At 43.7% G+C, this 25756-nt stretch overlaps 2 protein-coding genes across 2 annotated transcripts; both read left to right on the top strand.

The window, feature by feature from the left end:
* The first annotated feature begins 3817 nt into the window (after window positions 1-3817).
* On the top strand, window positions 3818-5161 carry gsx2 (GS homeobox 2). The gene is given in 2 exon segments (NM_001122909.1): window positions 3818-4255; window positions 4423-5161. Coding segments are annotated over 2 exon segments (717 nt in total). The 5' UTR covers window positions 3818-3879; the 3' UTR covers window positions 4764-5161.
* Window positions 5162-8531: 3370 nt separating this feature from the next.
* Window positions 8532-24111, top strand: pdgfra (platelet derived growth factor receptor alpha). Its single transcript, XM_004084773.4, has 29 exons — window positions 8532-8725; window positions 10258-10333; window positions 10418-10684; window positions 10780-11040; window positions 11276-11409; window positions 12137-12299; window positions 12794-12986; window positions 13256-13371; window positions 13456-13752; window positions 13829-14095; window positions 14192-14322; window positions 14408-14576; window positions 14673-14862; window positions 14979-15094; window positions 15198-15324; window positions 15425-15618; window positions 16366-16460; window positions 16682-16814; window positions 17017-17121; window positions 18654-18764; window positions 19101-19254; window positions 19744-19904; window positions 20160-20275; window positions 20602-20724; window positions 20819-20930; window positions 22178-22277; window positions 22419-22524; window positions 23055-23290; window positions 23379-24111. Exons 2-29 carry the CDS (start codon window positions 10276-10278, stop codon window positions 23524-23526), a joined length of 4383 nt encoding a protein of 1460 aa, XP_004084821.1. The 5' UTR covers window positions 8532-8725; window positions 10258-10275; the 3' UTR covers window positions 23527-24111.
* The last annotated feature ends 1645 nt before the right edge of the window (window positions 24112-25756 follow it).

Here is a 25756-nt window from a genome sequence, read left to right as displayed (position 1 = left end):
GTCAAATTTAAAGGTCACTCGTGCGCGCAGAGGCTGGGCCGGAACATTTCAGGTTAGGGTAGCGGGTTTCATGCGTTCTCTCTGAGAAGATGAATGTTTTCTCTAGAAGTGTAATGCATCGGGGGCAGTAGTGTGTCTGTAAGTCCAAGCATTAACTAAGAGGAAGCAGCATATTTACCCTCCTGAAGCCCGTGCGCAGTGGTCCTCTTGTCGCTGCTCATTTTTAGCTCTTGCAGTGCGCAGCCGTACTCAAACAATTTAAGGGCTTATTGAAACAAGCACCAAAACTCTGGACTGTTTGACAACTCGAGCAAGAAAACATTGAAATAAGGGCTGATCCGCGCTGCCTAATGGCATCTGCGCAGTCTTTTGGAAACAGTGAGGAGGCATGCAGGCCCACTCAGACTCTGACAACGACGTCTAATGAAGACACTTCTCCCGGAACCTCAGTCACTGTGCGATTGGCGTCACTATCCCTAGCTGTTTATCTCATTTTCGAAACGGCTTGATTGTGCTCACTGTGAAGTGAGGAGCTGCGCACATGCTGCGCTGAATGCGGACATCCAGACACTGGCCCACAGGCACACTTCAGTGTTGTGGAGTGTGTGGTCTGAGCGCCTCTGAGGCTGAGCGCCCCTCTAATTAGAGGGAGCCTGGTGAAGGGCATCTCTATAGAGCCATGCCGGCTTTGTTCAGCTGGCTCTTCTTACGCTGAGCCTGTCACTTTACTTTAAAGGGCCAAGGGCCAGGCTCTCGAAGCCCTGTCTGTCCGATGAATGCAGAAGTTCGATCTATCTTTTAGAATTTAGCTGCAGTTGATCAGAATACAGAAACTCTTTTTTAAAGAGTCTATTTTTCATTTTTTATAAATTTCAGATCAATTCTTTAGAGTTAAGCAGAGTAAAGTAAAAAAAAACTTTTGTTAAAACTTTAAACCCACTCCGATCACCTTTTATTTTATTTTCAAAGCATTCCCCGTGGTCTTTTCATTATGGTTATGTTGGTTTTAGCTAAAATCCAAAAAACGGTGTCGTTTTTAGGACAAAGCAAATCAGTTTTTAATCAAACAGATTTTTTTTCGTCTGCTCTGACTCAGAAAGGCGATTTTAAGCTGATTTTTTTATATATGTCCTCCATCATCAGAAAAACAGGAACCTGTTAAAAACACACACAAAAAAACGATTTTCATCGGAGTGGGTCTTTAAAACGAGCCAGCTGCACTGCGGCTTAACACAACATTATTCCGACTCATTTTTGCATAGAAACCTACTTATTCACTGAGATATATATTCGATTTCTCATTCATGAACACCACGAGCCCCCTGAGTCCTGCAGCACCATTCAGCGGCCGGCCTCTTTCTCTGCGCAGAGGCAGAGAAGCCGCCGCCTGCAGCTGCCGCCCATCAACCAGATCATTGTTGATGAAAAGTCGTTGCGTGACATCATGTTGTCCACGGGATCATTGTCCAGTTCTCCCCATCGTCGATGAGGTCTATATGGAGCAGCAGAGTGTTTCCTTTGACTTTTGGTATTCAGTGTGTGTTGCCTGGAGACTAAGAAGGGGGGCAAATCATCCACTGTTTTGGCCAAGGTGGAAGGCAGACTGGCCCTGCACAACAATGCAAAGTTTGTAAAAAGGCGTTGATACAACTTGATGACGCTTGTTCAACCAAACATTAATGGGCTTCTTCACGGTGTAATAAGGCATGGGGATGCCATGTGAATGAGGGGGCGGGGATACCACTGCAGAGCACTTTCCCCAGGCGTTTCTGCTGCGGGGAGGAACAGCAGAGACGCACGCGCACGTGCTGCTGTAAGATGCACCTGCACGGATTTTTACCTGTAAATCCCTGCTGCGTTCCTGCAAACAGAATCATCCCATGCATCCTCTGCAGGGAAGAAGCCTTCTCAGTGCCGTAGCCATTCAAATTCAATTTCAAAGCTTGTGAATAGGCCAGTGATTAATTGCCCATCAACACAATTTGAAAAGGAGCTGAATAGTGAAGGGGAACCTCTGTACTATAAAATAAAAAGGCGCAAAACACTGAGAGAAGGCAACAGCTCCAAAGTGGGGTGCTGCAGTTTCTTTGCTAAAATTCCCTTTTTGTTCCTTTCAAGCTTTATTGGTCAGTAATAACGCACCAGCCTCATTCTGCAAAAGCTTTCTATCCAAAACAGAAAAAAACTGCGCCCCGTCACCTCGAACAGAATAAAGGGAATCAAAGGATTTTTTTCCCTTAAACGGACTAATTTTCTCCTTGAATTATGAAAGTTATGGCAAGGTAACAGGCTGTGCTCAGTACCCGACGGCTTAGTGCTTCTTAATTCCTTCCACGTGGCTCCTAGTCCTGGCAATTAGTGCTCATTATAGCCTCATAAAGGCTCTAATTTGTGGGATTACTTGGCTGACAATGAAATTTTATCTTGCAGAATTATAGAAAAATAGTATTAAAGCTGATGTGGTGCGATGAGAGCGCGCGCCACGCATCATTCCGCTCGATTTACTTGCTCTCCTCCTTTTTTCTGCGCATTTAGAAAATTCACATGTATAACATAACAACTGCGCATCCTCCCTGTCAAACGCCGAATTTACTCTATTATAGCAATTATTGTCTGTGTGACAGGCGCGCGCGTTTTATCTGCAGCATGGTTGGATTTTAAAGACTTTCTAATACTTTCAAGAAGGACGTTTCAGCTTACAGTTCAATAAACACCAAATCTTTGCAGCGATAAGCTGTTGTTTTTCCAGCCGTATGAGGCTTTGCATATCGGCAGACACAGGATAAAGCTATTTCATAAAATAAGCGATCCACTTGTGTTTGATTTTTCTGTGTGATGAGCCGAGAATATTGATACCTGGACCTCCTCCGAAGGTCTGAAAGTTCCTTGGCAGAGGAGAGAGCAGCAGCCAAACCTGCGGTGACCCGGCCGCGGATCAAACTCGCTAATTATTGTCACAAGATGAGGGATTAACGCATTTCTGAAATAGCTGCCTGTTTACCCCTGAACAGAGCAACCATTATAAACACTTTCTAATTGAATCTTAATCGCCGTCAAATAACCAGAGCACAGACTCACTTGCACTTCATAATTCTTTAATAGCTGGGAGTGAAACCTGCAGAAACCAGATTCAAAGATTAAGTTGATAAGAACTTACTGTACGGTCACATTTAGGAAAATTCAGTCAACAGCTGGAAGGGGAAAAAGCAGAATTTAGGGACAGTTCTTCATTTTTTATCACCTTTTTGGACAATGTCGGGCTTTAACGAAAGCTTTTTTTTCCTAAATGAAGTGGAATTACAAGGTGCTTACACTTAGCTCGCTTTCTTTTTGTTCTATTAATCCGGATGAAACGATTGCAATTGTTGTGTTCATATATTCATTTTTAACTTATTAAATACCTTTTAAAGTTAGCAGTTTACTAAAAACAATTAACAGAGAAATCCCACTATTTACTACAAACAAGTTGGATTTAATTAGATTTTTTCCCCAGATATTACTTTAGGGATGTGCAAAATATTTAAGAGCAAACAATTAAAATTAAGAGAAAATAAAAATTGGAGCCAATATTTTAGGTCGTTCTGACATCGGTTAAAAAATCAAGACAAGTGGTTTAATTCCACAACACTATCACCATTGCGACTAGAGGCCCAGAGGAGTGTCACGTGGTTTGGGTCACTGACAGTACACTTTACGCACCCTTGGAGCCGGGTGCGCACGTGGGTGACGCTGCAGGGCCAACCCTCTTCTAAGTTCCTTTTGTTGGAGCATCAAACATAAGCACCTTTGGACATCCCGAGGGGTTAGATGAGAAACAGCCATCGTCATCATCATCATCCTCGTCATCACCAGGGAGCCTGAAGCCATCGCAGCGCAGTCATGTCCAGGTCTTTCTATGTCGACTCCTTAATAATCAAGGATACGGTGCGACCTGGACCAGCGGATCATCCAGGACAAGACTTCCTCATTCCCATCAGCATGCACTCCCCGAGCGTAATGTCTGTCACCGCGCCGGTGTGCCCGTCCCGAAAAACCGGGACTTTCTGCGTTTGCCCGCTGTGCGTCACATCCCACATCCACGCTCCCTGCAGTGGAATTCCCATGCTGAAGAGTCAGTTCCCAGGCGCAGAGGCACAGTACTGTCAGAGGCTGGCACAGCAGCAGCCTCCTGCGCTCGCGCATCCTGGACATGCACCTGTCTGCACGCCCACCTTCAGCGTCAGAGATCCCAGGAGATACCACTATCTTTCCATGGGTAAGCACCTGTTTGCTGCTGTCTCTGCTGCTCCGGCTCTGCACAGGTTAGCCCTGTTGATTCGGAAACATGTTGGCGCTTTTACGCACGGTGATTTACGTCCAATGTTTTAGTTTTTCTATCCCTGATACCATGTTGTCAAAGTTCTGACACGTCTTTTTCTTTAGGTTCCTCTGAAAATAGCCACGCTCAGAATGGCAAAAGGATGCGCACGGCTTTCACGAGCACGCAACTCCTGGAGCTTGAAAGGGAGTTTTCAACGAACATGTACCTTTCCAGACTGAGAAGAATCGAAATCGCCACGTATTTGAATCTGTCAGAAAAGCAGGTGAAAATCTGGTTTCAAAATCGCAGAGTGAAGCACAAGAAGGAGGGCAAAGCCACCCAGAGGAGCGCGCACTCAAGTTGCAAATGCGCAGTGGCTCTTACAGACTATTCACAGTCGGAGGATGAGAAATCTTTATCTCCGGCCTCTGCTTCGGAGGACAAGGAGGTGTCCCCTCTCTGAGACTCAGTGGACTGCTGGAGTCCCATGGTGGCACTTAACTCTGCCCTGCATGCTGCAATCATGGCATCGACCTCTGAACCAAAAACGTCCTGCATGAAGTCGATAAACTAAGGGTGCTGAGAGAAAACCTTCACTTCCATTCTCACTATGACTGAATAGCAGTTTTTGACATTTAAATACTGTGTTGAAGACTGAGCGCATGCGTGCTTCGTATCGTGGTTCTCACCTGCACTCCAACTGACCCTCACTTCAATAGATGTTGCCTGATAATTCAACAACGAGTGAAGCATGTGTTGTAAAAAGGAAAAGACGAAAAGTGCAGGCGTAACTTAGAGCGTGCACGCATGAATTTGTACATACATACCTGTATTTATTGCAATAAACATGACGAGCTGGAGTAAGAATGTGTCCGTCCGTGTCGTGTGTTGAGTTTCTGAGATCAAACATAAATGAATAAAAATAAGTCAGATAAATGCAGGGATTTAAAAGTAAATAGATGTTCCTTCACAGTTGTGTCCAAAATTATTTCAATATATTGATTTTCTTAAAAATACAAAATGTTGTCCTGGATGCAAAATGTGTGAAATCTATACATAATAATGACATTTAATGGAAATGATTCAACAATATTGCATTTTTTTATTTGACTGCATTTCTTTCACAGATGAGGAAGGCATTAAACTTTACGCGCGCTTCTGCTCAGTGTCTGAAGTCTTCATCTTGTCTTGTTGGTTCCGTGTTTCCACATTATGCAGAACTGAGTTTGTTTCATGGGAAGGAAAAGCTTATGGAAGTGTAGCTGCATTTCCCCATAGATCCGACCACAAAAGGGTACCCGATGACGCCCTCGGGGAGCAGCCAATCGTTAATGTTTACTTTTCAAAAGATTTTACTCGTCCAAAACGAGTTTAATTGCATATTCGGTCCCACGTTGGCTGATTATGCTTCTTTTGGTTGAAACCGCCGAACAAGGATATATAGAAGTGGGCAAAGGCTTTGACAGGTTAGATTGTCCTGCCTTGGGACTCGCATTTAGCCCGGGACCCCCGACTGCTGCGTGCTCATAGAGCTTTGAGGGACAGCTACGGGGTTCCTCCGAGCTACAGAGAACAATTTAGTCACTGTTTCATTAGGCGCTATTTGAACCTTTCAGTTTATGGTGAATTAAAGGGGGGCATGCTCAAATGGAAAGGGATTACGTGGGAGGGGCCACTGGAAATTAGCTGACGCCTAATTTAACTCTGTCAGAGTTTGGGATACATTCCTAATTGAGAGGGGAAGCAGGTGAAGCTCTGGCCCCACGCAGGTTCTTTCAGAGCAGAAATAAATGGTCTCCTTTCACATCCCGCTGGTGATCATATATTACTGAGGGAAAGCCACCTAATAAATATATATTGAAGTTCCCATTAATCGAATTAAAGCTCCCTTGCAGGTGTAAAGGATAATGCAGCGTTTAGGAGGATTAACAATGGTGAAAACCACTGTTATTTTCAGGACTCACTCCTTTCAACCCCACAGAACGTGACTCTGTGGCCACGAAAATGGACCAACAGTGGGTCATTTGTCCAAGTTCATAACCTTCTCCAACCTGGACAGGGGTTGGAACTTCTAGAAATCAGGAAGGGAGTTTTAAACCACATGACGCAGACAGAAGAGAAAAATCCCAGCACTCAGAGAACGTTAGGACGCCTTGAAAACGCACCAATTACGCATGACAAAAGACAATTAATAGGCGCGCCTTTCAGCCGGCCGCAGCTGCTGTCTCATGCGGTTAAATAGAGGCTCGAACGAAGCTGAAGTACCCAAAAGGAGGAGGATGAGAAGGAGGAGGAGGGGAAAGGTTTTCAGTGACGTTTAGTCCATTAGTGAATCGGGGTGTCGTGCGCTCGGCATCCACCTCTAATCTAAATCCAGGATGCGCCCTGGAGAAGCGCGCGCGAAAACTTGGAGGAGCAACCAGGAACACGGATGCAGTTCATGTTTAGTTTGCAGGGACAAGCATCTTTCATGAAGACTTCACCTTCCTGAAGACTCGGACTTCAGAGGCAGAGATCGGTGTAGAAACATGCATAGTATTCTGCATAAAAATGTAAGACAATCAAAGCTTGTTGAGAGCACCCCCCCCCCCCCGAGCTTTGCTAGAAAGATCTTTGACAAAAAAAATAGAGCATGTCCACAGATATTTTTCAATTTAATAAAAGAGTGCCCTAATAATTTTATAAGAAAATATTCCAATAGATAGCAACAACGTTAACAAGTTAAGATTGTAGATAAAGAGACAGACAGACAGACAGACAGACAGACAGACAGACAGACAGACAGACAGACAGACAGACAGACAGACAGACAGACAGACAGATAGATAGATAGATAGATAGATAGATAGATAGATAGATAGATAGATAGATAGATAGATAGATAGATAGATAGATAGATAGATAGATAGATAGATAGATAGATAGATAGATAGATAGATAGATAGATAGATAGATAGATAGATTAAAATTTAAATATACATTATGAATTAAATCATTTGGGACTAAAAAGGTTTTTGATACTATCGTGGCTCATCACAATGGTTGAGCTAGTTTTTGAAACCCCATACAAAAAAATGTGAAGTAGGTTACATGATTGTTTTTTTTAAATACATATATACTGTGTCAGAAATACCTTTTGACATTCCTCCTCAAAGCCCCTGGTGGTCAGTCACAGGAAGGACAAATGGGATTAAACAAGAAACTCTTCCGGTCCAGAAACAATAAAACAAAATATATGATGTCATTATTTTATTATCCTGGGTTACAGAGAAGTAAATTCTTGTTTTCAGTGAAAGTTGACATTCCCCTTTATCAGTAAAAACACAATTATTTGTAAAGGTTTTACCTGCATGGCTGTATTTAGTTTTTTCTCAGAAAACCCATCAGAAGGTGGAGCTTCAGCCCAGTTTGAGGTAAATTTGCTCTTCTGAGGCTGAAGTTCTTTGTTTGGAGAACAAGGACACAGTTCTTCTAACATGTGGAAGTGATTCCACCAAGAGGCTGCATACGCGGAGCGGAGGAGGGGGTGGGGAGTGGGCCCCGGGCCCTTGCCTCTACCTTTAGGTTTTTCTGGTATTTCTGTCCTGTACCCAGTTGGTCAATGGGATCCATTGTTCCCGCCCAAGAGTTTGGAGACTCGCACCAACTTAAGCGGTTCTGCTCATAGACTTGGTTATCTGGCATGCAACCAATTTTGTTTTCTGGTGATGAAAACGATGTTTGAACGACCCTGATGTTTGAAGTCTCTTTTCTGTTGTCAGATGTGTGGTGGATGTGTGCCGCGCTCCAGGACTGCGCGTAAATATGATGGTGTTGGAGCGCCCCCTGCTCCTCTGGGCTGCAGTGCCTGATTCCAGCTCCACACACTGGATCCGTTCACTTAAAAAATCTGATTCTACATGAAAAATAAAAGCTATAATTGCTGTACCCGTGCGTTTCGAGAAACAAATCTCATCTTTTGCATGCGCAATAAAGGATCATAGATTTTTTAAACAACAGCCACGTTGGACTTAACCCAAATAAAGGCTTTTAAAAGTTTTTAAATCAAGAAATCAGTGAAATCTGAGTAAACATTTCATGATCAAGACTCTTATTCTCACTTTGAAACTGGGTTCAGCGCTTCACCAGAAGGGGGGGGGGTGTATTTCCTGAGCGTTATTTACTTTAAGCAAGATGCTTTGCTTTTTCTGCAGGGGCTGGAGGGGGAGGACTGTAACGTTGAATCAGTTACAGGTCGCCGTGGCTGCAGCGCAGTTGTGAAGGCGGTCGCTGATGCGGGCGGAGGGTCGCGCAGACAGACGCTCGACAGCGCATGATCTCCAAGGATTAACGCCGCTGCAAAGGAGCCTTTTTTTGCGCCTTTTTACTCGCCTATTCATTCTGGATATCATCGCACTAAAGCAATAGAGAGGGGATTAGTAAAAGGTAACTGAGAGCTCTATTGAAGTAGTTTCATAACTTATTTAAAAATCATTTTAATCTATTGTAGTAGGTTTTTGTTTGTTTCGTTGTTGTTGGTGGTTTTTTTTTAGTTTTGCTACAATCTTATCTAATTACCGCAGTATCCTTTTTCTGTAAACCTACAAAAAGTTTATCAAACTTTATTGGTGAATCTGTGGAGCCTCCAGACCTTGTAAGTTGTCATAACTTCATTAAGCGATGATTCGTAAAGGTTTTCGCCGGTTGTCTGAAGTCCTCTCTCCGGTCCCCCATTTGGCTGAGCGGGAGACGTGGCTCACGCTGTTGGATAAAGGCGCTCAGTTCTCGCCTCACAGCTGGATGTTTCACCTCCAAGACAGAAGGCTCTGCTGCGGGGTGCTGCTTGTGTTTAATTGGGAACACATTGGAGTGCTTACGCAGCGCACTATCTTCTCCTCTGGTGGAATTTTGTTGGGAATTCAAGCGGAAAATCTTTGGAGTGAAACTTGATGGACATCCAAAAGAGAAATGAAACTACAACAAAACGGAAAAAGAGGAGCTGGGGTTTTTTTGGTGGTGGATCAGTGGGGGGTTACTACATTCTCCACCTCCCAAACCCCACTGCGACACCAAGGACTTCAGCAGCTAAGGAAAACAGATCTCTGCATCTTCAGCGATGCACCTTTCTCGCAGCCCCCACTGAAGCTGAAGCAGATCATCTTCTGTCAGCTGCTGCACAGATGGCCCCCAGCTCAGCACAGGCTGCCTCATTCTGATTCTGTGCATTTGCCGCTTGCTCGGAGAGCAGGGAGCTCAGCATGACAGACGCGCAGGGCACGCGCGGAGCTGGAGCGCCTCTGCAGTCTGTTGACGCTCACGAGATCTCCGCTAAGGACAAAAAGCGCAAACCTAATGTGCATTTCGTCAACTGATTCCCACGCATATATACTTTGTGTGCAGAGGGTGCGCTAATTATAGAGTCAACAAACCCAGACTCTTAATGGACTGTTCGAGCTTTTTGTGCCGAGCCTCAGTCGGAGGAGAACCGCAGCAACTACAAGAAGAAGTTAGAGGACACTGATGAAAGACTCCCAGAACAATGTCCCAAAACAAAAAGTCACAGAAGTGATTCAAAGTACGGATTAGACACAGAGAGCTGCGGTTTAAAGTCAGACAGAACCACAGTGTCCACAGTTCTGTGTTTTTCTCCATCAATTCGCACTGAAGGCGGTCTATCCTCAAATGATGGACTGTGTCGCCCTCTACCGGAGCATTTGTGCTCTGCACCATCCTCAAATCACTAGATTATTTTAGACTTGGTTGATCTCACCTCGAAAGACTCCTTAAACTTTTTGACTACGGTAAAGCATAACGTGGGGAGCATCGACATTCTGACCCCCCCCCCCCCCCCCACACACACACACATACACGCCCCCTTTTGTTGAAGGAACAAAACCTTAATCAAACTGGCAACTAATGGAGAATTTGCAAAAACATTCTAAATGGTGTGTTGTTTTCTCTCTGTTCTGTCTTCACAGGCCTGAGCATCCATAACCATGGGTGGGGTGAGAACATTTGCTGTGTTTAAGAAATTCCTGGTGCTGCTGGTTCTAGGTAAGTAGGTATTTGAGACTGCAATGAATTTTACAACTTTTTCCCCCCATGAATCTCTGTAATGGTTGCAAATCTGTCCCTCAGGCACCTCTGCAGTTGCAAGACCAACCATCACCCCAAACCTAAAGGAACTTTTTCTACAACCTCACTCTTTCCTCAACTTGACCTGCTTTGGGGAGAGTAAAAAAGTCTCCTGGGTCAAGCCCCTGCCAGAAAACTCCATAGTCATTACAGGGAACAACTCAGCCACTCTGCTCATTTCCAGAGTCACTGTGGGGAACACAGGCTTTTATGTGTGCAATTATGAAGAGCAGCAAGATAGTGAAGTTGACATTTATGTCTTTGTTACAGGTCTGTTTCATTTTATATTTGCAAGGACAAAACACAGAAGTGAACACATTCCTTAACAAGAAAGCCATGAAAAGAGTATTGTGTGTTTCTTGCAGATCCCAGCAACCTGTTTGTCCCCGAGTCTCCAGAAAACATTCATCTCATCCTCTCCCAACACATGGTGGAAATCCCGTGCCGTGTATCTCACTCGAACGCTCACGTCATCCTGAGGAGGGTGCCCAGTGGAGAGCCGATTTCCTCTCCCTACGATGCAAAGATAGGCTTTTTTGGGATTGATGTTCCTGGGCAGTACCAGTGTGAAAGTTCTGTCAATGGCCACACTGTAAAGAGTGACATTTACATCGTGACCCATGAAGGTGAGCAGATATTCTTGTTGCATAGTTCATTTAAAAACACCAAAGAAACAATTTCAACGCACTCCTTTTTTGGGTTTTGTGGGAGCTTCATGTTGCATGTGTATGTGGAGGTGATTACCTCACACAAAAGTTTATTTCTGCCGGTGTCTGTGAGTGACGGTGACCTATATCAGAAATGAGGAAACATGTTTTTTGCCTGTGAGATGGTAGTGCTTATGTCTGCTCTTATTTGCAGACAGTTGCAGAAACTTCACACTGGAAGTTACAGCCACTGAGAGGACAGTGAGAGCTGGCCAGCCTCTCAATATCACATGCATGGCCCTGCCTGGCTCCAACTACAAGCAGGAGTGGGTCTATCCAAGGACACAGGCAAGGCGCAGTATTTCTATTTCCTTCTGTGTTTTTACAGCTTCATCTGTCTTGCTTGTACAGGTTTATTTTACCTTCAAGTTTGCTCATTTCCTAACCAGCAGTACAGAGCCTTAAATAGAAAAGTCATGTTTTTTTTCTAAGTGGAATATAGACTTAAGGGCAGCCCTTAATGGTTGCAAAGTATGTGTATTGAAGGCAGACGCTTCACATGGTGTGAGGCATGAACCAAACAACCCACTGTGGCAGTTAACCCCATGTGGGAGAGTCTGGCAGGGAAGTTAAAGTTCAGTACACATTGCCCCAGGGAGGGAGAAAGTTCAAAGGAAAGCAGATGAGAGGAAGGTAAATCTTGGACCTAGTGACTGTGAGCGGGTCGGAATTTGTCTAGCTAAATGACCAAGCTTTTGAAGCATTTGTGTCAGAGATCTGGGGCAGTTTCAGACCCGATTTACGTTTGTTTTTATTCTCAATCTGTGCTGCAGGTTGGTGGTTTTTATTCCTTTAAGGATTTTTCCAGAGCTAGTGAGGTTGGAGTCCTGACTCCCAATCTTGGTCTCAGCTGCAATTACAGACCTTTAAAAAGCTCAGTGATCCTGATTCCTCTCTTGTGGCTGAGCCGGTGTTTTTTGCACATTAGCCTTCAGCCTTATACCTAAATGGAGAAGCAGAAGTTGAAAGTACTACTTTGATTTTTTTAAATGTCCACTTTTTTCTGTTATTGCAGGCTGTGAATGCCACTCACATAAGGGAAAAATTCTCTGACCATGCCAGCTTCACCATCAGTATCCCAAAAACCAGGCCTCAGGACACTGGCATCTACGAGTGCGCTGTAGAGTGCCTGGAAAGCGGATATGTTCGAAGCAGCAATGTGGCTGTGACCGTCTTTGGTAACTCTTCCTTAACTCTTTACTGGCTGCTCAACCAAATGCTTGTTTTTAAAAACATTGATTTTTCGCATCACTCACCAAAGGAAATAACTAACAGACAAAAAATTTGTCATGGAGATTTTTCTTGGTTAGCTTGTTTGCGGATTAAATATTTTCCAGGTACTGCCTTTCTAGTACTACTGCAATAATGAGAATATGTGTTTAAACCAGTGGCACACACACGCACACTGACACAGGTAAATGAGTTCTGCATGTGTGCACAAGGTGTTTTTAGGGGTGTGCTGAAATTATTTTCCGCTTTCCAACCATGAAGCCTAAGTTCTGCTTTAAACATCACTAAGCATGGTTTATGGGATTTTTTCAACAGATGTGGGTCAGCCTTCATTTCACCTCCACCTTATCATCAGTCTGTGTCTTTTTGCTCCACCGTTCCTCAGTTTTTCTCTCGTCCATGATCCTGCGCTCATTCTTTCATCCACTTGTTTGTCATTCAGAGGAAAGCTCCTTCATAGTCCTGGACCACAGTGGCATTTTTGAGACAGAGTTTATCAGCCTTTTAGAAGAGACTCAGTTTACAATCCTCATCACCGCATATCCAGCCCCCAAAATCACATGGATGAAAGACAACAACCTCATACCAGAAAGCTACTACGTCTTCACCCAAACTAGTCACTTTGAAGGCAATCGGTGAGCAGAAGAGCATGCTTCCTCATTTGTTTGATTACTGCTGCTTCATACTTTCTTGTTTGATAGTAGTTCTTTCTTTAAAAGGTGTAGGGTAGAAGTAAAACTGTTTGCATCATTTTGAACAAGGTCAGAAAAACCAAACTACAATGATTCACACGGATATTTCATGTGGAGTTAGTATTTTTAGATCAGTCAACATCTCTGTGACCACCCAGAGAAAAAAATTGTAATTTCTACTGCGTTCCAAAGTTCTAATTTTGTTCTCAAAGGTATCAGAGCGTTCTGACACTTCAACAACCATTGGAGAAAGACAGCGGAAATTACACCATCACAGCCCTCAGCGGCTCCCACACGGCTCACTTTTCTTTCATCCTCGTAGTGAAAGGTTAGGCCAACATGAAGGCACTGTACCAATAGATATACAGGCACAACCCCATAGCTGGCAGCTCATCACATGTCTTCATTTCAGCTTCTAGTGGAGCGATGTTCCCCCCTTCAACGGCCCCTGTGCTGTTACCAGATAAGGAGGAGTTGTTGGTGCCCCTCCACACTCCTTTCACCATGACATGTCGCGGACAGGCCAAACTAGAGTGGGACACACCCTATAATGTTCCCGTGCGTGTACAGCAGGACCACAGCGGGCTTTTTGTCACCACCATCACGGTGGATTGGGCTGAAGCATATCACACAGGCTCCTATAAGTGCTTCTACAGTGGAAGCAACACGGAGGATTCCAAAAGCCAGAGCATCTATGTCTTTGTGCCAGGTTTGTCCACAGCTGCTTGCATTGTTTTAGTTTGTCACTCCAGCTTCTGGTCTAACACTTGTTTTACCTGACACAGATCCTGATGTTCCTTTCGTTCCATCATTGATGCCTTTTAGCAACCATGTCCTATCCGATCACGAGGAAATGGAGATTCAGTGCAGGGTGTCTGATCCAAGCGCTAACGTGACGTTGATAAACTTGGAAACCCAGGAGCCCGTGCCGAGTGTTTACGACAGTAAGAGGGGGGCTTTGGGGGTGTTCCTAGCTGGAACCTATGTCTGCAAGGCCCTCATAAATGGACATGAGTACTACAGTGAAGAATACATTGTTCATGGTTGGCCAGGTGAACTTTTTAGGGTTTTTGATAAAGATCTTTCCATTTGTTATTGAGCTGGATCTGTGCAATGACACAAGCCCTGGTAACTTGATTGCACCGCAGGTGGAACAGCGCTTCATGTTGAACTGAAAGCTAAAAGGACCGCCCTACTGGTGGGAGAAACAATCACTGTCACCTGCCTGGCTCGAGGACCCGAGATCCTGGAGGACAACTGGAAATACCCGGGCAAAGCGGTGAGAACCATTCTGCACAAACAGAGCTGTCAGCACTAACGTTTGCTCTGGCTGTGAGCTGTTCCTTTTCTTCTTTGCATGGCAGGCTAACCGTGGTACCAAAACAGTGCGCGAGAACAAGAAAGATCAGGAGATCCTCTACACCCTGACAATCCCACAGGCCTCAGTCAAAGACAGTGGCAGCTACTCCTGTTCTATTGTTGATATAGCTAACAATGAAATTCAGACAAAAGAACAAGAAATTCAGGTGTTTGGTACGTGTTACGGGTTTTTGATCCTATGCCTTTGAGTCTTTGTTTTTCAAGAAGTGATCAAGTATTACTAAAAACCAATGTCCTGATGTTCAACAGCTGGTGAATTTGTATCAATTGATCCGGAGTTCGGGGAGCACGAATCTGCAGAGCTGGATGAAGTTCGGGAATTCAGGGCAAATGTCCACTCCTTTCCCAATGCCCGTGTCACTTGGATCAAAGATGGGATTCTTCTCAGTGATGTGACAGCAGAGATCTCCACCAGCCTGCGGCAAACCAGCGAGACCAGGTAAGTCTGCAGTGGAGAGAGCACAGCTCCTCAGAGAAACATCCCTCATGTCATTCCAGCCTTTAATTAGGATGTAGGGTTTGAATTGTAGTTTATGCTGTTGTTAATGTTTGCAGTTACATGAGTGTTCTCACACTGATCCGGGCTAAGGGGGAGGACAGTGGGAATTACACCATGCGAGTGGAGAACGGAAACCAGAGTCGACATGTCAGCTTAATCCTAGAGGTCAAAGGTCAGGAAAAAGACTGCCACAAGAATGAATTTATTTTATTTTCTTGGCTGTAGCTTCTTTAACCCCAAACTTTAGTTGCAATCAGTTTTTTTTATTCACTTAGTGCCTGCTGTCATCGTGGACCTGATGGACATCCATCATGGCTCAGCCATAGGCCAGTCTGTGGTGTGCATAACCAGAGGGCGGCCCACACCTGCGGTGGAGTGGTTCATCTGCAAGAGCATCAAACAGTGAGCTCAGTCACGTTTGGTGGGATGTTTCCTCTGAACTGATGTCAAAAAATAAACATCAAACTGATCTGGTCATGTGTTTGCCTCTGCTTTGGTCCAGCTGTGGCAACAACTCATCTTTTTGGGTGCCCCTCGCTACCAACTCCACAGACATCGTGTTTGATTCGCACTTCGAAGGCAATAACCTGGAGAGCCAGGTCGTGTTTGGTCACCTGGAGAGCACGCTGGCGGTCCGCTGCCTAGCCAGGAATGAAATGGCCACTGTCAGCAGGGAGGTCAAACTGGTGTCTAGCGGTGAGTGTTCACACGTCCAATTCCTTCTTTTAGTGAAACACAGTGTTCCCTTGTGAATGATGTTGAAAAAATCACCTGCAACAGGTGAAATCTGCAAAGTAGGATTACAGATGTTTCAAGGCTGTAAAATTTCTCACTTCCCTCTTGATAACACTTTTCTCAGACAAACGTGAACATTTTCACACTTTTCTGTCTTGTTTAAACTCTCAAAGTTCAAACCTTTATAGAAAATAAGCCCGCTTTTAAAGAATGATAACAAAGATCTCACTAGGGCAACTTGAACACATTTTGTACAGGAGACACGGCACAGGGGAGATTGATCAACAAAATCCACAGCCAATCAATTTAGCAAAATTGCACTAAAAACATCTGCAAAACAGAAATACCACAACAGCTGAACTGTGAACACTGTATTGACATTTCTGACTTGTTTCCGCTCAACGTCCTCCATCTTTAGAGATCCAGATGTGATCAGTACACGTTTGCAGTTGTGAGGAAAGGTTTTAGAGGAAGCAGCCATTTTTTCTCTGCTCCCTCTCGTCAGCCCCTCTTCCTTGGTGGTTGCTGGCCTCGTCCTGCCCATCCCCACTCACATGTTATCTTCACAGCATATCTTTGTAGCTTGTTATCTAGACACCCTGCTGATGAGACTGGCAGACTCACAGAGGACGTTTCTCCTGCAAGCATCCTGCAGATAAATGTCTTCTCCTACTGACATATGTGACAACTGGCTTTCGTCCCAAACAGGCCCCCACCCTGAGCTGACTGTGGCTGCTGCCGTACTGGTGCTCCTGGTCATTGTCATCATCTCACTCATTGTCTTGGTTGTCATCTGGAAACAGGTATTGCTGTGATGATGCATCATTGCTTCTCCTTCTCACCTGTTCATCCATTTCTGTAGCCTTTCAGTTTCATGTTAAACATTCAGATCAACACTCCGATTAAGATTTGTTGTTGTTTTTAGCAACATTGGAGTCCTGTATTTCTAAGTCTACATTGTTAAGACCCATGGGTACATGTAATCTCCCATGTGTAATCATGGATTTGTATGTGTGTCTTCCAGAAGCCACGATATGAGATCCGCTGGAGGGTCATAGAGTCTGTTAGTCCAGACGGCCACGAATACATCTATGTGGACCCCATGCAGCTTCCCTACGACTCTAGATGGGAGTTTCCCCGTGACAGACTTGTGCTTGGTGAGCTGACTTGTTTTTCAGTCCCAAGCATCCTGCAAAAATCTTGGGCTTCTCAGTTTGTCTTTGAAGTAAATCTCTGATAAGAAGACTTGACAACTTGACTTTTTATGACTTGGACTTGGTTTGATCAAGAAGGTTTTCGGCTGTTGAAAGGGTCTCGCTGGAATGTGTGAATGACCTCATATCTTGTTGTTCTTCTCAGGTCGTGTCCTGGGCTCTGGAGCATTTGGGAAGGTGGTTGAAGGAACTGCCTATGGACTCAGTCGCTCTCAACCAGTCATGAAAGTGGCTGTAAAAATGTTAAAACGTGAGTTTTAAGATACTGCACACTTACAGAGGTTGTGTACAACACAAAGCATTTATGAGGCGCGTACACTTGTTTATATCCACTGATGGGGGATCAGTTCAGTGAATAGCAGCTGTTGGTGGGGGTAACAATACATTTTAGTTGCTGATTCAATTCATAGTTGATATTGGTCCATTTTGAACGAACCGATTCGATCCGATTGACTGAGCCAAAATGGATCCAGGAAATGTTTAGCCAAAGCTTCCAAACCCAGAAGAAACCTCTGTTGCAGCAGAGCTCGATGGAGGATTCATTAGCTTAGGAGAAAAGTTAGCTTTTCAGAGAGAAATTCCTGCTACTGAACAGTGAAGTTTTCAAGATTCCTTTTATTTCTTCCAGATCATCAAGTATAAATGAAATCTGTGTCCAAACCAACAAGTAAACTAGAATGAATGTCAAATCCATTCACATGTTAGTTTCCTAAAGTTCACCACTGTTGTTTTTCCACATCCAAAGAATCCAAAGGGAACATTCTTAGAACATTCTAGACACTGGATGGTCACACATTGGACTGGAATGATGGATGATCCGTGTTTGATGACATCACATGTGTGTTGTCCACTGATGCACTTGGTCCTTTTTACCTACTGTACCTCAATCCAAATGGTATTTTCCAATAAAATATTGTCTCAGATTTATCTGGTCAGATCTTAAGAAAATAAATCAGCTCTTCAATTAGGTCAATTATATTTGCTACACTCCCAGCAGGTGTTGAGAATAGTTATTTTTCAGAGGTATGGAGGATCAAGTTCAATAAGTTATTTGTTTTTACAGTCATGCAATTCTTTCTTCCATAGGCCATAATTACACATTCTTAAATGAAGATTATTTTATGTGTGAAACCATTAAGTTATTGAAATAATTGAAATTGTCTCCGCTAGATTTAACTTGTAATCATCACACATTTAGGTTAAAATATGGATTTATTCAAAGCTGATAGAAGTGATGTCCTCATAAACTAGCAGATTTTCACTTGATACGTGTAGATTTTATTCTTATTTTAGATAAACATCATTTACTATTAATTCCAAAATGTAGCCAAACAGGGTTAACTGATTCATTGACATCTCCTGATGTACAATTTAGGGAATCAAATATAGTTTGATTCAATTCAAGTTTCTTAATCAGAAAAACAGAACATTGTTGGCTTGTTCAACAGCCCATAATGTCAGCTGTTTACCTAAGACAGATATTTAACCCCTTGAGGTATATTGATGTCAGAAACATCAAACCACTTCGGGTTCTAAATTACCTTAATATAGCATCTACATTAAAGCAAAAACACGAGTGAATTTATGTTTTCAACTGGAAATAAATTCAGGCATGAAGGGGTTAAAAATGGAGCTGGTTTATAAAATTATCTATGAAGTGATCAAGCCCAACCTAAACAAAAGAGCAGTTTCTGCTACGGAATGAGTATGAAGCCTTGGCACAGAAATGTTGGTGCTTTGATTGAGAGTGGTGACTGTCATGGCTGCTGCACCTTCTTCCAGCCACAGCCCGCTCCAGCGAGAAACAGGCCCTCATGTCAGAACTGAAGATCATGACTCATCTCGGACCCCACCTCAACATTGTGAACCTTCTGGGAGCATGCACCAAGTCAGGTGACTGAAACACACAAACCCACGCCAAGCCCATGTTGTGTAATAACAGCACACTGTAACAGTTGTTGCCTCTACCCTATAATTTAGATACTACTTTGCCAATACACACTTGCACACACACATGCACGTCCAGAGATGGTCATTGCAGACATTTACAGCTTTAGGAGGCCCTAAAGAATGACATTGTGCCTTCAGCTTGTGGCGGGTGCGGGACTTTAATGGAAAAGTGGGGAGATGCCCTCCTGACCGCGTTTTAGTCTTCATGAGCCTCTGATAAGATTAGCTTGTAGACTGACGCTGATGCACAACTTTATCTCCCGCCCATGTTGTTCCCAGGCCCTATTTACATTATCACGGAGTACTGCTTCTACGGAGATCTGGTCAACTACCTGCACAAGAACAGGGAGAACTTCCTCAGCCTGAGCCCAGAAAAAAATAGAAAAGAGATGGATATATTTGGGATCAATCCTGCAGATGAGAGCAGTAGGAGGTACAACACTCACCTCTAATCAGGAAAATGTGATGCTTTATCTTTTAAATATGTATGCACTATTTTTTTAAAGCTGCTAAAAACAATTGTCTCATATTCTCCTTTTTCCTCTTTATTGGTAGCCTAATTTTCCCTCATGGTCAAAGATAATATCTGGCATCATCCCCTAATCAGATCAAAGACCTAATTGGTCTAAGCTTTCAGACTAATTGAATCATAAAGCATGTACCTGTTAATTGTTTTCACCCAAATGTCCACAGAAAAACAGCTTTCTACCCCCTCCCCCTCACTGAGACACATCTGTGTTGATGAATGAGTCACAGTGACGGCACCTCTAAATGATCTTAGGGTGATTTAATCCTGACTGCCATGTTTGCTACAGATGCACCTTCTTGTAGCCTCAGCCGGAGGGCAGGAGAGGACAAACATCTCAGTCTTTGCTTTGGCTATCATCACTGACAACGTTGCCCGTCCTGTCTTTGCTCACAGCTATGTGATCCTGTCCTTTGAAAGTAAAGGGGACTACATGGATATGAAGCAGGCTGACAACACTCAGTATGTGCCAATGCTGGAGATGAACAATGCCTCCAAGTACTCAGACGTCCAGAGGTCAAACTACGATCACCCTCCCTCGCAGAAAGGCTCAAGTGGTATGACTGCTTCTTCACCTCCACTTCTCTGTGTTGTTTTTAAGTCATTGTTGGATGTAGAGGTGTGCCCCTGTTGGAATTTAAGATTGGCACTGGCCTGTAATTACAAGGAGAAGATAATTGTAGCACCAGCATATTAATGTCTGGTTTCTCTGTGCCATTAAAACCAGGCTAAAGAAAGAAGTGCTAAATTTACATTACGTGGTGTACATATACTTATCGACCGCCTCATTGTGTGTGTTTATTCAAAACCAGAATGTGAGATGGAAAACCTGCTGTCAGATGACACCACTGAAGGCCTAACAACCACTGACCTGCTGAGCTTTACCTACCAGGTGGCCAAAGGAATGGAATTTCTCTCTTCCAAAAATGTAGGTTTGAGTAACATTCCTCTCTGGATCTGTGTGGTGTTGAGACCACTCAGGAGAGGAGCCAGGGCCTGTAGATATAGTTGTAGAGCTGGAATTACCATACAGGAGCAAGCTGCAGCCTGGAACTGTTCCTTCAGCTTCATAGTTATTATCTCTAAATATCCAGCAGTCATGGAAATCCAGCCAACTGACATTTTTACATAAAGTCTATGCTTTAGCAAAGTGAAATGGTAACAAAGGGGAACTTGGATTAAATAAAATCCAAAAATCCCAAAACACCACAAACTGCTGCAATCCTTTTCAATCCACGTTGCTTCTTTCTTCAGTGCGTGCACCGAGACCTTGCAGCCAGGAACGTACTCCTCTCTCAGGGCAAGATAGTGAAGATCTGTGACTTTGGACTGGCCCGGGACATCATGCATGACAGCAATTATGTCTCCAAAGGGAGTGTAAGTTTCTATTCAGCACTCATCTCCAAATCAGACTGGCATGTAAATGCTGCTTTGAAAGGGTGGTCTAACACCTGCTCTTGTTTCATTCCAGACCTTTCTTCCTGTGAAATGGATGGCACCAGAAAGCATTTTTGACAACCTGTACACCACCCTCAGTGATGTTTGGTCTTACGGCATCCTCCTTTGGGAGATTTTTTCGTTAGGTGAGCCTCAAATCACTGAAGCAGACACTGTTCACTTGCTGCTTTACTACACAAAATAGGTTTACGTTCTATTTTGTCTAAGTGAATAACACATCCATGCATTACATCCTTCATGCTTGAACACATTGTTCCAATTTGTGCTTGTGACTCTTTAAGTTCTCCTCCTTTATAAACCCGGCTCATTTTCATTTCCTAGTAAAATGAATCAACAATGTGAAGGAGAGACAGCTTATCAAGATTTCTTTAAGGATGCCGACCACATTTTACCAACTATACTTGTGTAATTTTAGTCATATATACATTTTACACTTGAGATAAGTTACAGTTAACTAAAAGGTAATCCTTAAGTGAGACTAAATGACTTGTTTTAGCCAAATATATCCATCCATCCATCTATCTTCTTAATCTGCTGTATCCCTTGGTCAAGGAGTTGCTGAAGCCTGTCTCGGCTACTGTTGGGGGAAGGCAGGCTACACCCTAGACAGGTTGTAGGTCTGTCACAGGGCTAGCCAAATACAAATACCTGTAAATGCATTTGTACATCAATCTCTTTATTTGTAGAGCACCTTCCGTCAACATGCACTGAACTCAAAATGCTTATCATAAAATTCATAAACACAATAAATTAAAAACACAAACACAGAAAGACGAACATACACATGGCCATATGTATATATTTCCTAAATGTTTCATTTGTTCAATTCGCAGATTTATTTGCTTATTGCAAGTTTTAAAAAAGCGCAACGCTGGATGTTTAACTGAGCATAAATGACAGTGTTAAGAAAAATGGTAAAATGGTAAATGGCGTATACATATCTATATATAGATATATATAGATATGTATATATATCCAATCACAGGTACATTCACCTACACACACATTCACAAACCACTGCCCTGCACTGGCACCAACCTGTAACCACAAGGAGCAATGTGGGGCTCAGTGTCTTGCCCAAGGACACTTTGACACATAAATGATCACTATGCCTCTGCACCACAGCTGCTCCAAAAAATTAAAGTGCCACTAGTTGTCACACACCTGGGTGTGTGAACTTTATTCATCGCATTCGATCCATCACCTGGGTCCCATTTTTAGGCTTTTTAGTATCACTCCCTCGTGGATTTGACCTCACGATCTTCCACTCAACACAAAGCCACTGAGTTGACCAAAATTCCAAAGCCCTAATACAGACACTTTATAGTAAATAGCTATGTGCATTGTTAATCAGAGATGTGTTTGTGTGAAGGTGGGACCCCTTACCCTGGGATGGTGGTGGACTCCAGCTTCTACAACAAGATCAAGAGTGGATATAGGATGTCCAAACCTGAACACGCACCGCAAGATATGTACGTGTTCAAATGAAGAATGCATCAGGCTGTTTTGGGCTGTGATGTTTATTGACCCACATAAGTCATGGAGAAATGAAAAGGTGCGTGATAGGACGTTCTGTTTCTTATAGGATATTCTTCTTATTTGTGCTTTTTCAGATATGAGACGATGATGAAGTGCTGGAACAGTGATCCAGAGAAGAGGCCCTCCTTCATGGGTCTAAGTGAAAGTGTAGCATTGCTGCTGCCCTCCAGCTATAGGAGGGTAAGTCTGCCTATGACCTGTCTTTCCCCCAGATCTAAAAAGTTTCCTAACACCTGGTTTTTAAATCCACCTCCATTTATCATTGACGGGTCCGCCCTTTACTTTCCTTTATTTAACTTTCTGAATGGAGCTGTATTGACTTTTTAAATGTACCTTTTGCACTGGAAAGTACAGGTTACAAGCAGTTTAAATACACTATTAAAGCAGCAGGCTGTTCATTTCAAACCTCTCCCGCATCCTCTGTGAGTGCGTTGTGACCATTAAGATTCAGCGTAAAAGAGATTGAAGCCTAAAGGCTCCAGCTGGGTGTCAGAGGGGCTGCATTTGGTCTGTTCTGACATAATCTGAGTTTATCACCTCCAACGCCTCCAACCTTAATGACCTGGTTGAACTCCACATCACACTCGACTCGTCTCTTCACATTTTTTGTTGCTTTGATAGAAACAGATATCCCTTATTTTAGCAATTGCCTGTGTGGACAGGACAGTGCAGCAGCATGCATTTCTAAAGTGTCTGTCTGTGTTGTCCAGCATTATGAGAGGGTAAACCGGGACTTCCTGAAAAGTGACCATCCTGCTGTCACCCGGGTGTGCATGGAAAACGACACCGACTATGTTGACATTCCCTACAAGAACCAAGGCAAGCTGAAGGAGCGGGAGAGCGGCTTTGATGAGCAGCGCCTGAGCTCAGATAGTGGCTACATCATTCCACTCCCTGACCTGGACCCCCTCTCTGATGAAGAATATGGAAAAAGGAACAGACATAGGCAAGTTCATAACTTACGTTGATGTACAACAATAAATAACCCTCCCGTCAAATGGGGTATTGACATAGTTGAGTTGTTCCTCTTTCAGCTCTCAGACATCTGAGGAGAGCGCCATCGAGACAGGGTCGAGCAGCTCCACCTATCCTAAACGTGAAGGAGAGACGCTCGAGGACATCACACTGCTGGACGAGACGTGTCTGGACTGTAGTGACCTGGTGGAGGACAGCTTTCTCTAAAAACTGTCCTGTCTGAGTGGGAGCAACAAGGGAAGATTTAAGACTTTTAAGACTCGTTAATCAACCAAAGACGGTTGAGCGCTCCTCCTCCTCTCAGACCACCCACTGCAAGGACAGAACAGAACCACTTTTCAGTCTGTGGTGAGTCTGTGGCAACGTGAGGTATTCTTTTCTCTGGACAGCACCCCCTTCAGGGTTGGAGGGGTGACTGACAAATGATAAAAATGTGACTTGGAAAAAAGGACCAAGAAAACCTCAGAGCATTTCTGTCGGACCTATCCAGCTACAAGAGATTTAAGAAACACCACCTTTAATTTTCAGAGCTTTACTTCTTTGGGCATTCTTTTCACAGCACTATAAGCGAAAAGGAACCATACAGTCAAATGATGATTCATTTGTTTAACCACTAAGGATACACTATTTATACTACAAGATTCCATTACTAAGCACAGATTTACAAGAATCCAAGTACCGTAAATTCCGGACTACAAAGCGCACCCGATTACAAGCCGCACCCACCCATTTTCACGTGTTTAATTAGTTTTAAACATACACAAGCCGCGTCAGAGTAGAAGCCGTGCATGTGTTAGGCGATATTGTCATCCTGACAGATCACGGCCAGCATCCCAGAGTGAGTGCAATTCTTTAGCACATTGTGGGTGGTGCCAGTTTTGCCTCTGGCTCATGTATTTGAGTGTATCGACATCTGCCAAACAGCATGGACCTCTATTCTGTTCACAAGTTCCTCAGTTATGGTGTTTTTATTTCATTTTTTTTTTACTTATTGACAATCTAGGTATCATACATAAAATTACAAACAGTAACCATATAATCAACATTACATCCCTCAGTTATGATGAGGAAATTTACATCCGCGATTCCACATTTCCCATGAGTCTTAGGGGCTAAAGGCGGGGCCAACGCCCGGCTCGCCATTCTGTTGTACGTGTTTAAGAATTAGCAAGTAGCAGCAGTGCATGGAGGGGTGAACGGGTACAGCTCTCCTTCCGCTTGTGTCGCGGCAGCGTTATGGGAGTAACAGGGCTGGTTAAAAAACACACCGGTAAAATACAGCAGCGCGCCTCAGCGCGATACGCGCGCCTCAGTGCGGCGCGTGCGACAGAATTCAGAAGCCTCTGCGCTCCGCTCCCGCCCCGCGCGCTCCTTGTCTCCCCTTCCTATCTACTCCGACAGCTCTGGCCAGGGCGGCTTCAAGGAGGAGCACTTCGTCCCCGTTGCGCCGGTGGATGGAGCAAATCGTTTCTGTGCAAAGCAATCGGACTTAATACTGTACGTTTTGTGTATGAGGGGCGGGTGCGTTGTTACGTGTGGGAGCCTTCAGACTGCCATCGGCCCCGCAGCTCAATCAGCAGGAGAAGATGTCTCCAGCTCACACGGAGGCTGTGAGTTTTTCAAAGCAAAATTCCGCTTTTACGGTTTCCTTAGAAACCGTAAATGGAATGTAAATTCACTCCATGCGCTGTTCTCTCTGTCACGCAGCAAACCGGCTTTTCCAAACCCGTTGGTGACGGTGGACTTTTTTACGCTGCTTTTAACGATTGCTTTTAACTTGAAAGCTTCATCATATTGTAGCGGCGATCACGTGCACGTTGGGCATGCGTGTTTCATTTTGTTGAACCATGACTGAAGTGTCTAAGACCTGAAGTCAAGTCCATGCTGTTTGGCTGCTAAGAGGTGTGTTGAATATAAATGACTTGTGCTTGGTGTTAGATAGAGAATTCAAACTATTCACTGAGTTCGAAAGTACATACATGGCGGCCGCTAATTAAATCCATAAATTAGCCTGAATAAGCCGCAGGGCTGTAAGCGCAGGAAAAAAGTAGCGGCTTGTAGTCCGGAAATTACGGTACTTTATTCCAGAGAAGCAGTTGATGCTGGAACAATCAGAAGTAATGCATGAATAATAATGCATATGACAATATAATGCTTTTGTTATTAAGTAGATGTAGTAACTCAAATTTATTTTTTTACTTTATTGTTAAATGTGTACTTCCTTTTTAGCTGAAACACATACAAAATGTTACATTTAGCACAGATAAGTAGTGTGATGTAAATAACTTCAGAGTTGATTTATAAAAGAGAATTATTGGAATAATACTCAATTATTTTATTTGAGCACATATGAAGCTTCTGCACCCTTGTTTACTTTAGTGAAAGCATCGCTTTGGACGAATCTGTGTCAGTGACATCAGTGTTTGGAAACTGGTTT

Source organism: Oryzias latipes, chromosome 4, assembly GCF_002234675.1.
Source record: "Oryzias latipes chromosome 4, ASM223467v1".
Taxonomy (NCBI): domain Eukaryota; kingdom Metazoa; phylum Chordata; class Actinopteri; order Beloniformes; family Adrianichthyidae; genus Oryzias; species Oryzias latipes.
Note: the sequence above shows the minus strand (reverse complement) of the source record. Positions and strands in the feature narration are given on the sequence as shown.

Excerpts from the sequence above, each read along its gene's own strand:
- pdgfra (XM_004084773.4), top strand. The coding sequence starts at position 10,276 with ATGGGTGGGGTGAGAACATTTGCTGTGTTTAAGAAATTCCTGGTGCTG. Across the intron at positions 11,041-11,275 it reads TTACATCGTGACCCATGAAG|ACAGTTGCAGAAACTTCACA; the intron begins GTGAGCAGATAT and ends TCTTATTTGCAG. Across the intron at positions 19,905-20,159 it reads CTCGCAGAAAGGCTCAAGTG|AATGTGAGATGGAAAACCTG; the intron begins GTATGACTGCTT and ends ATTCAAAACCAG.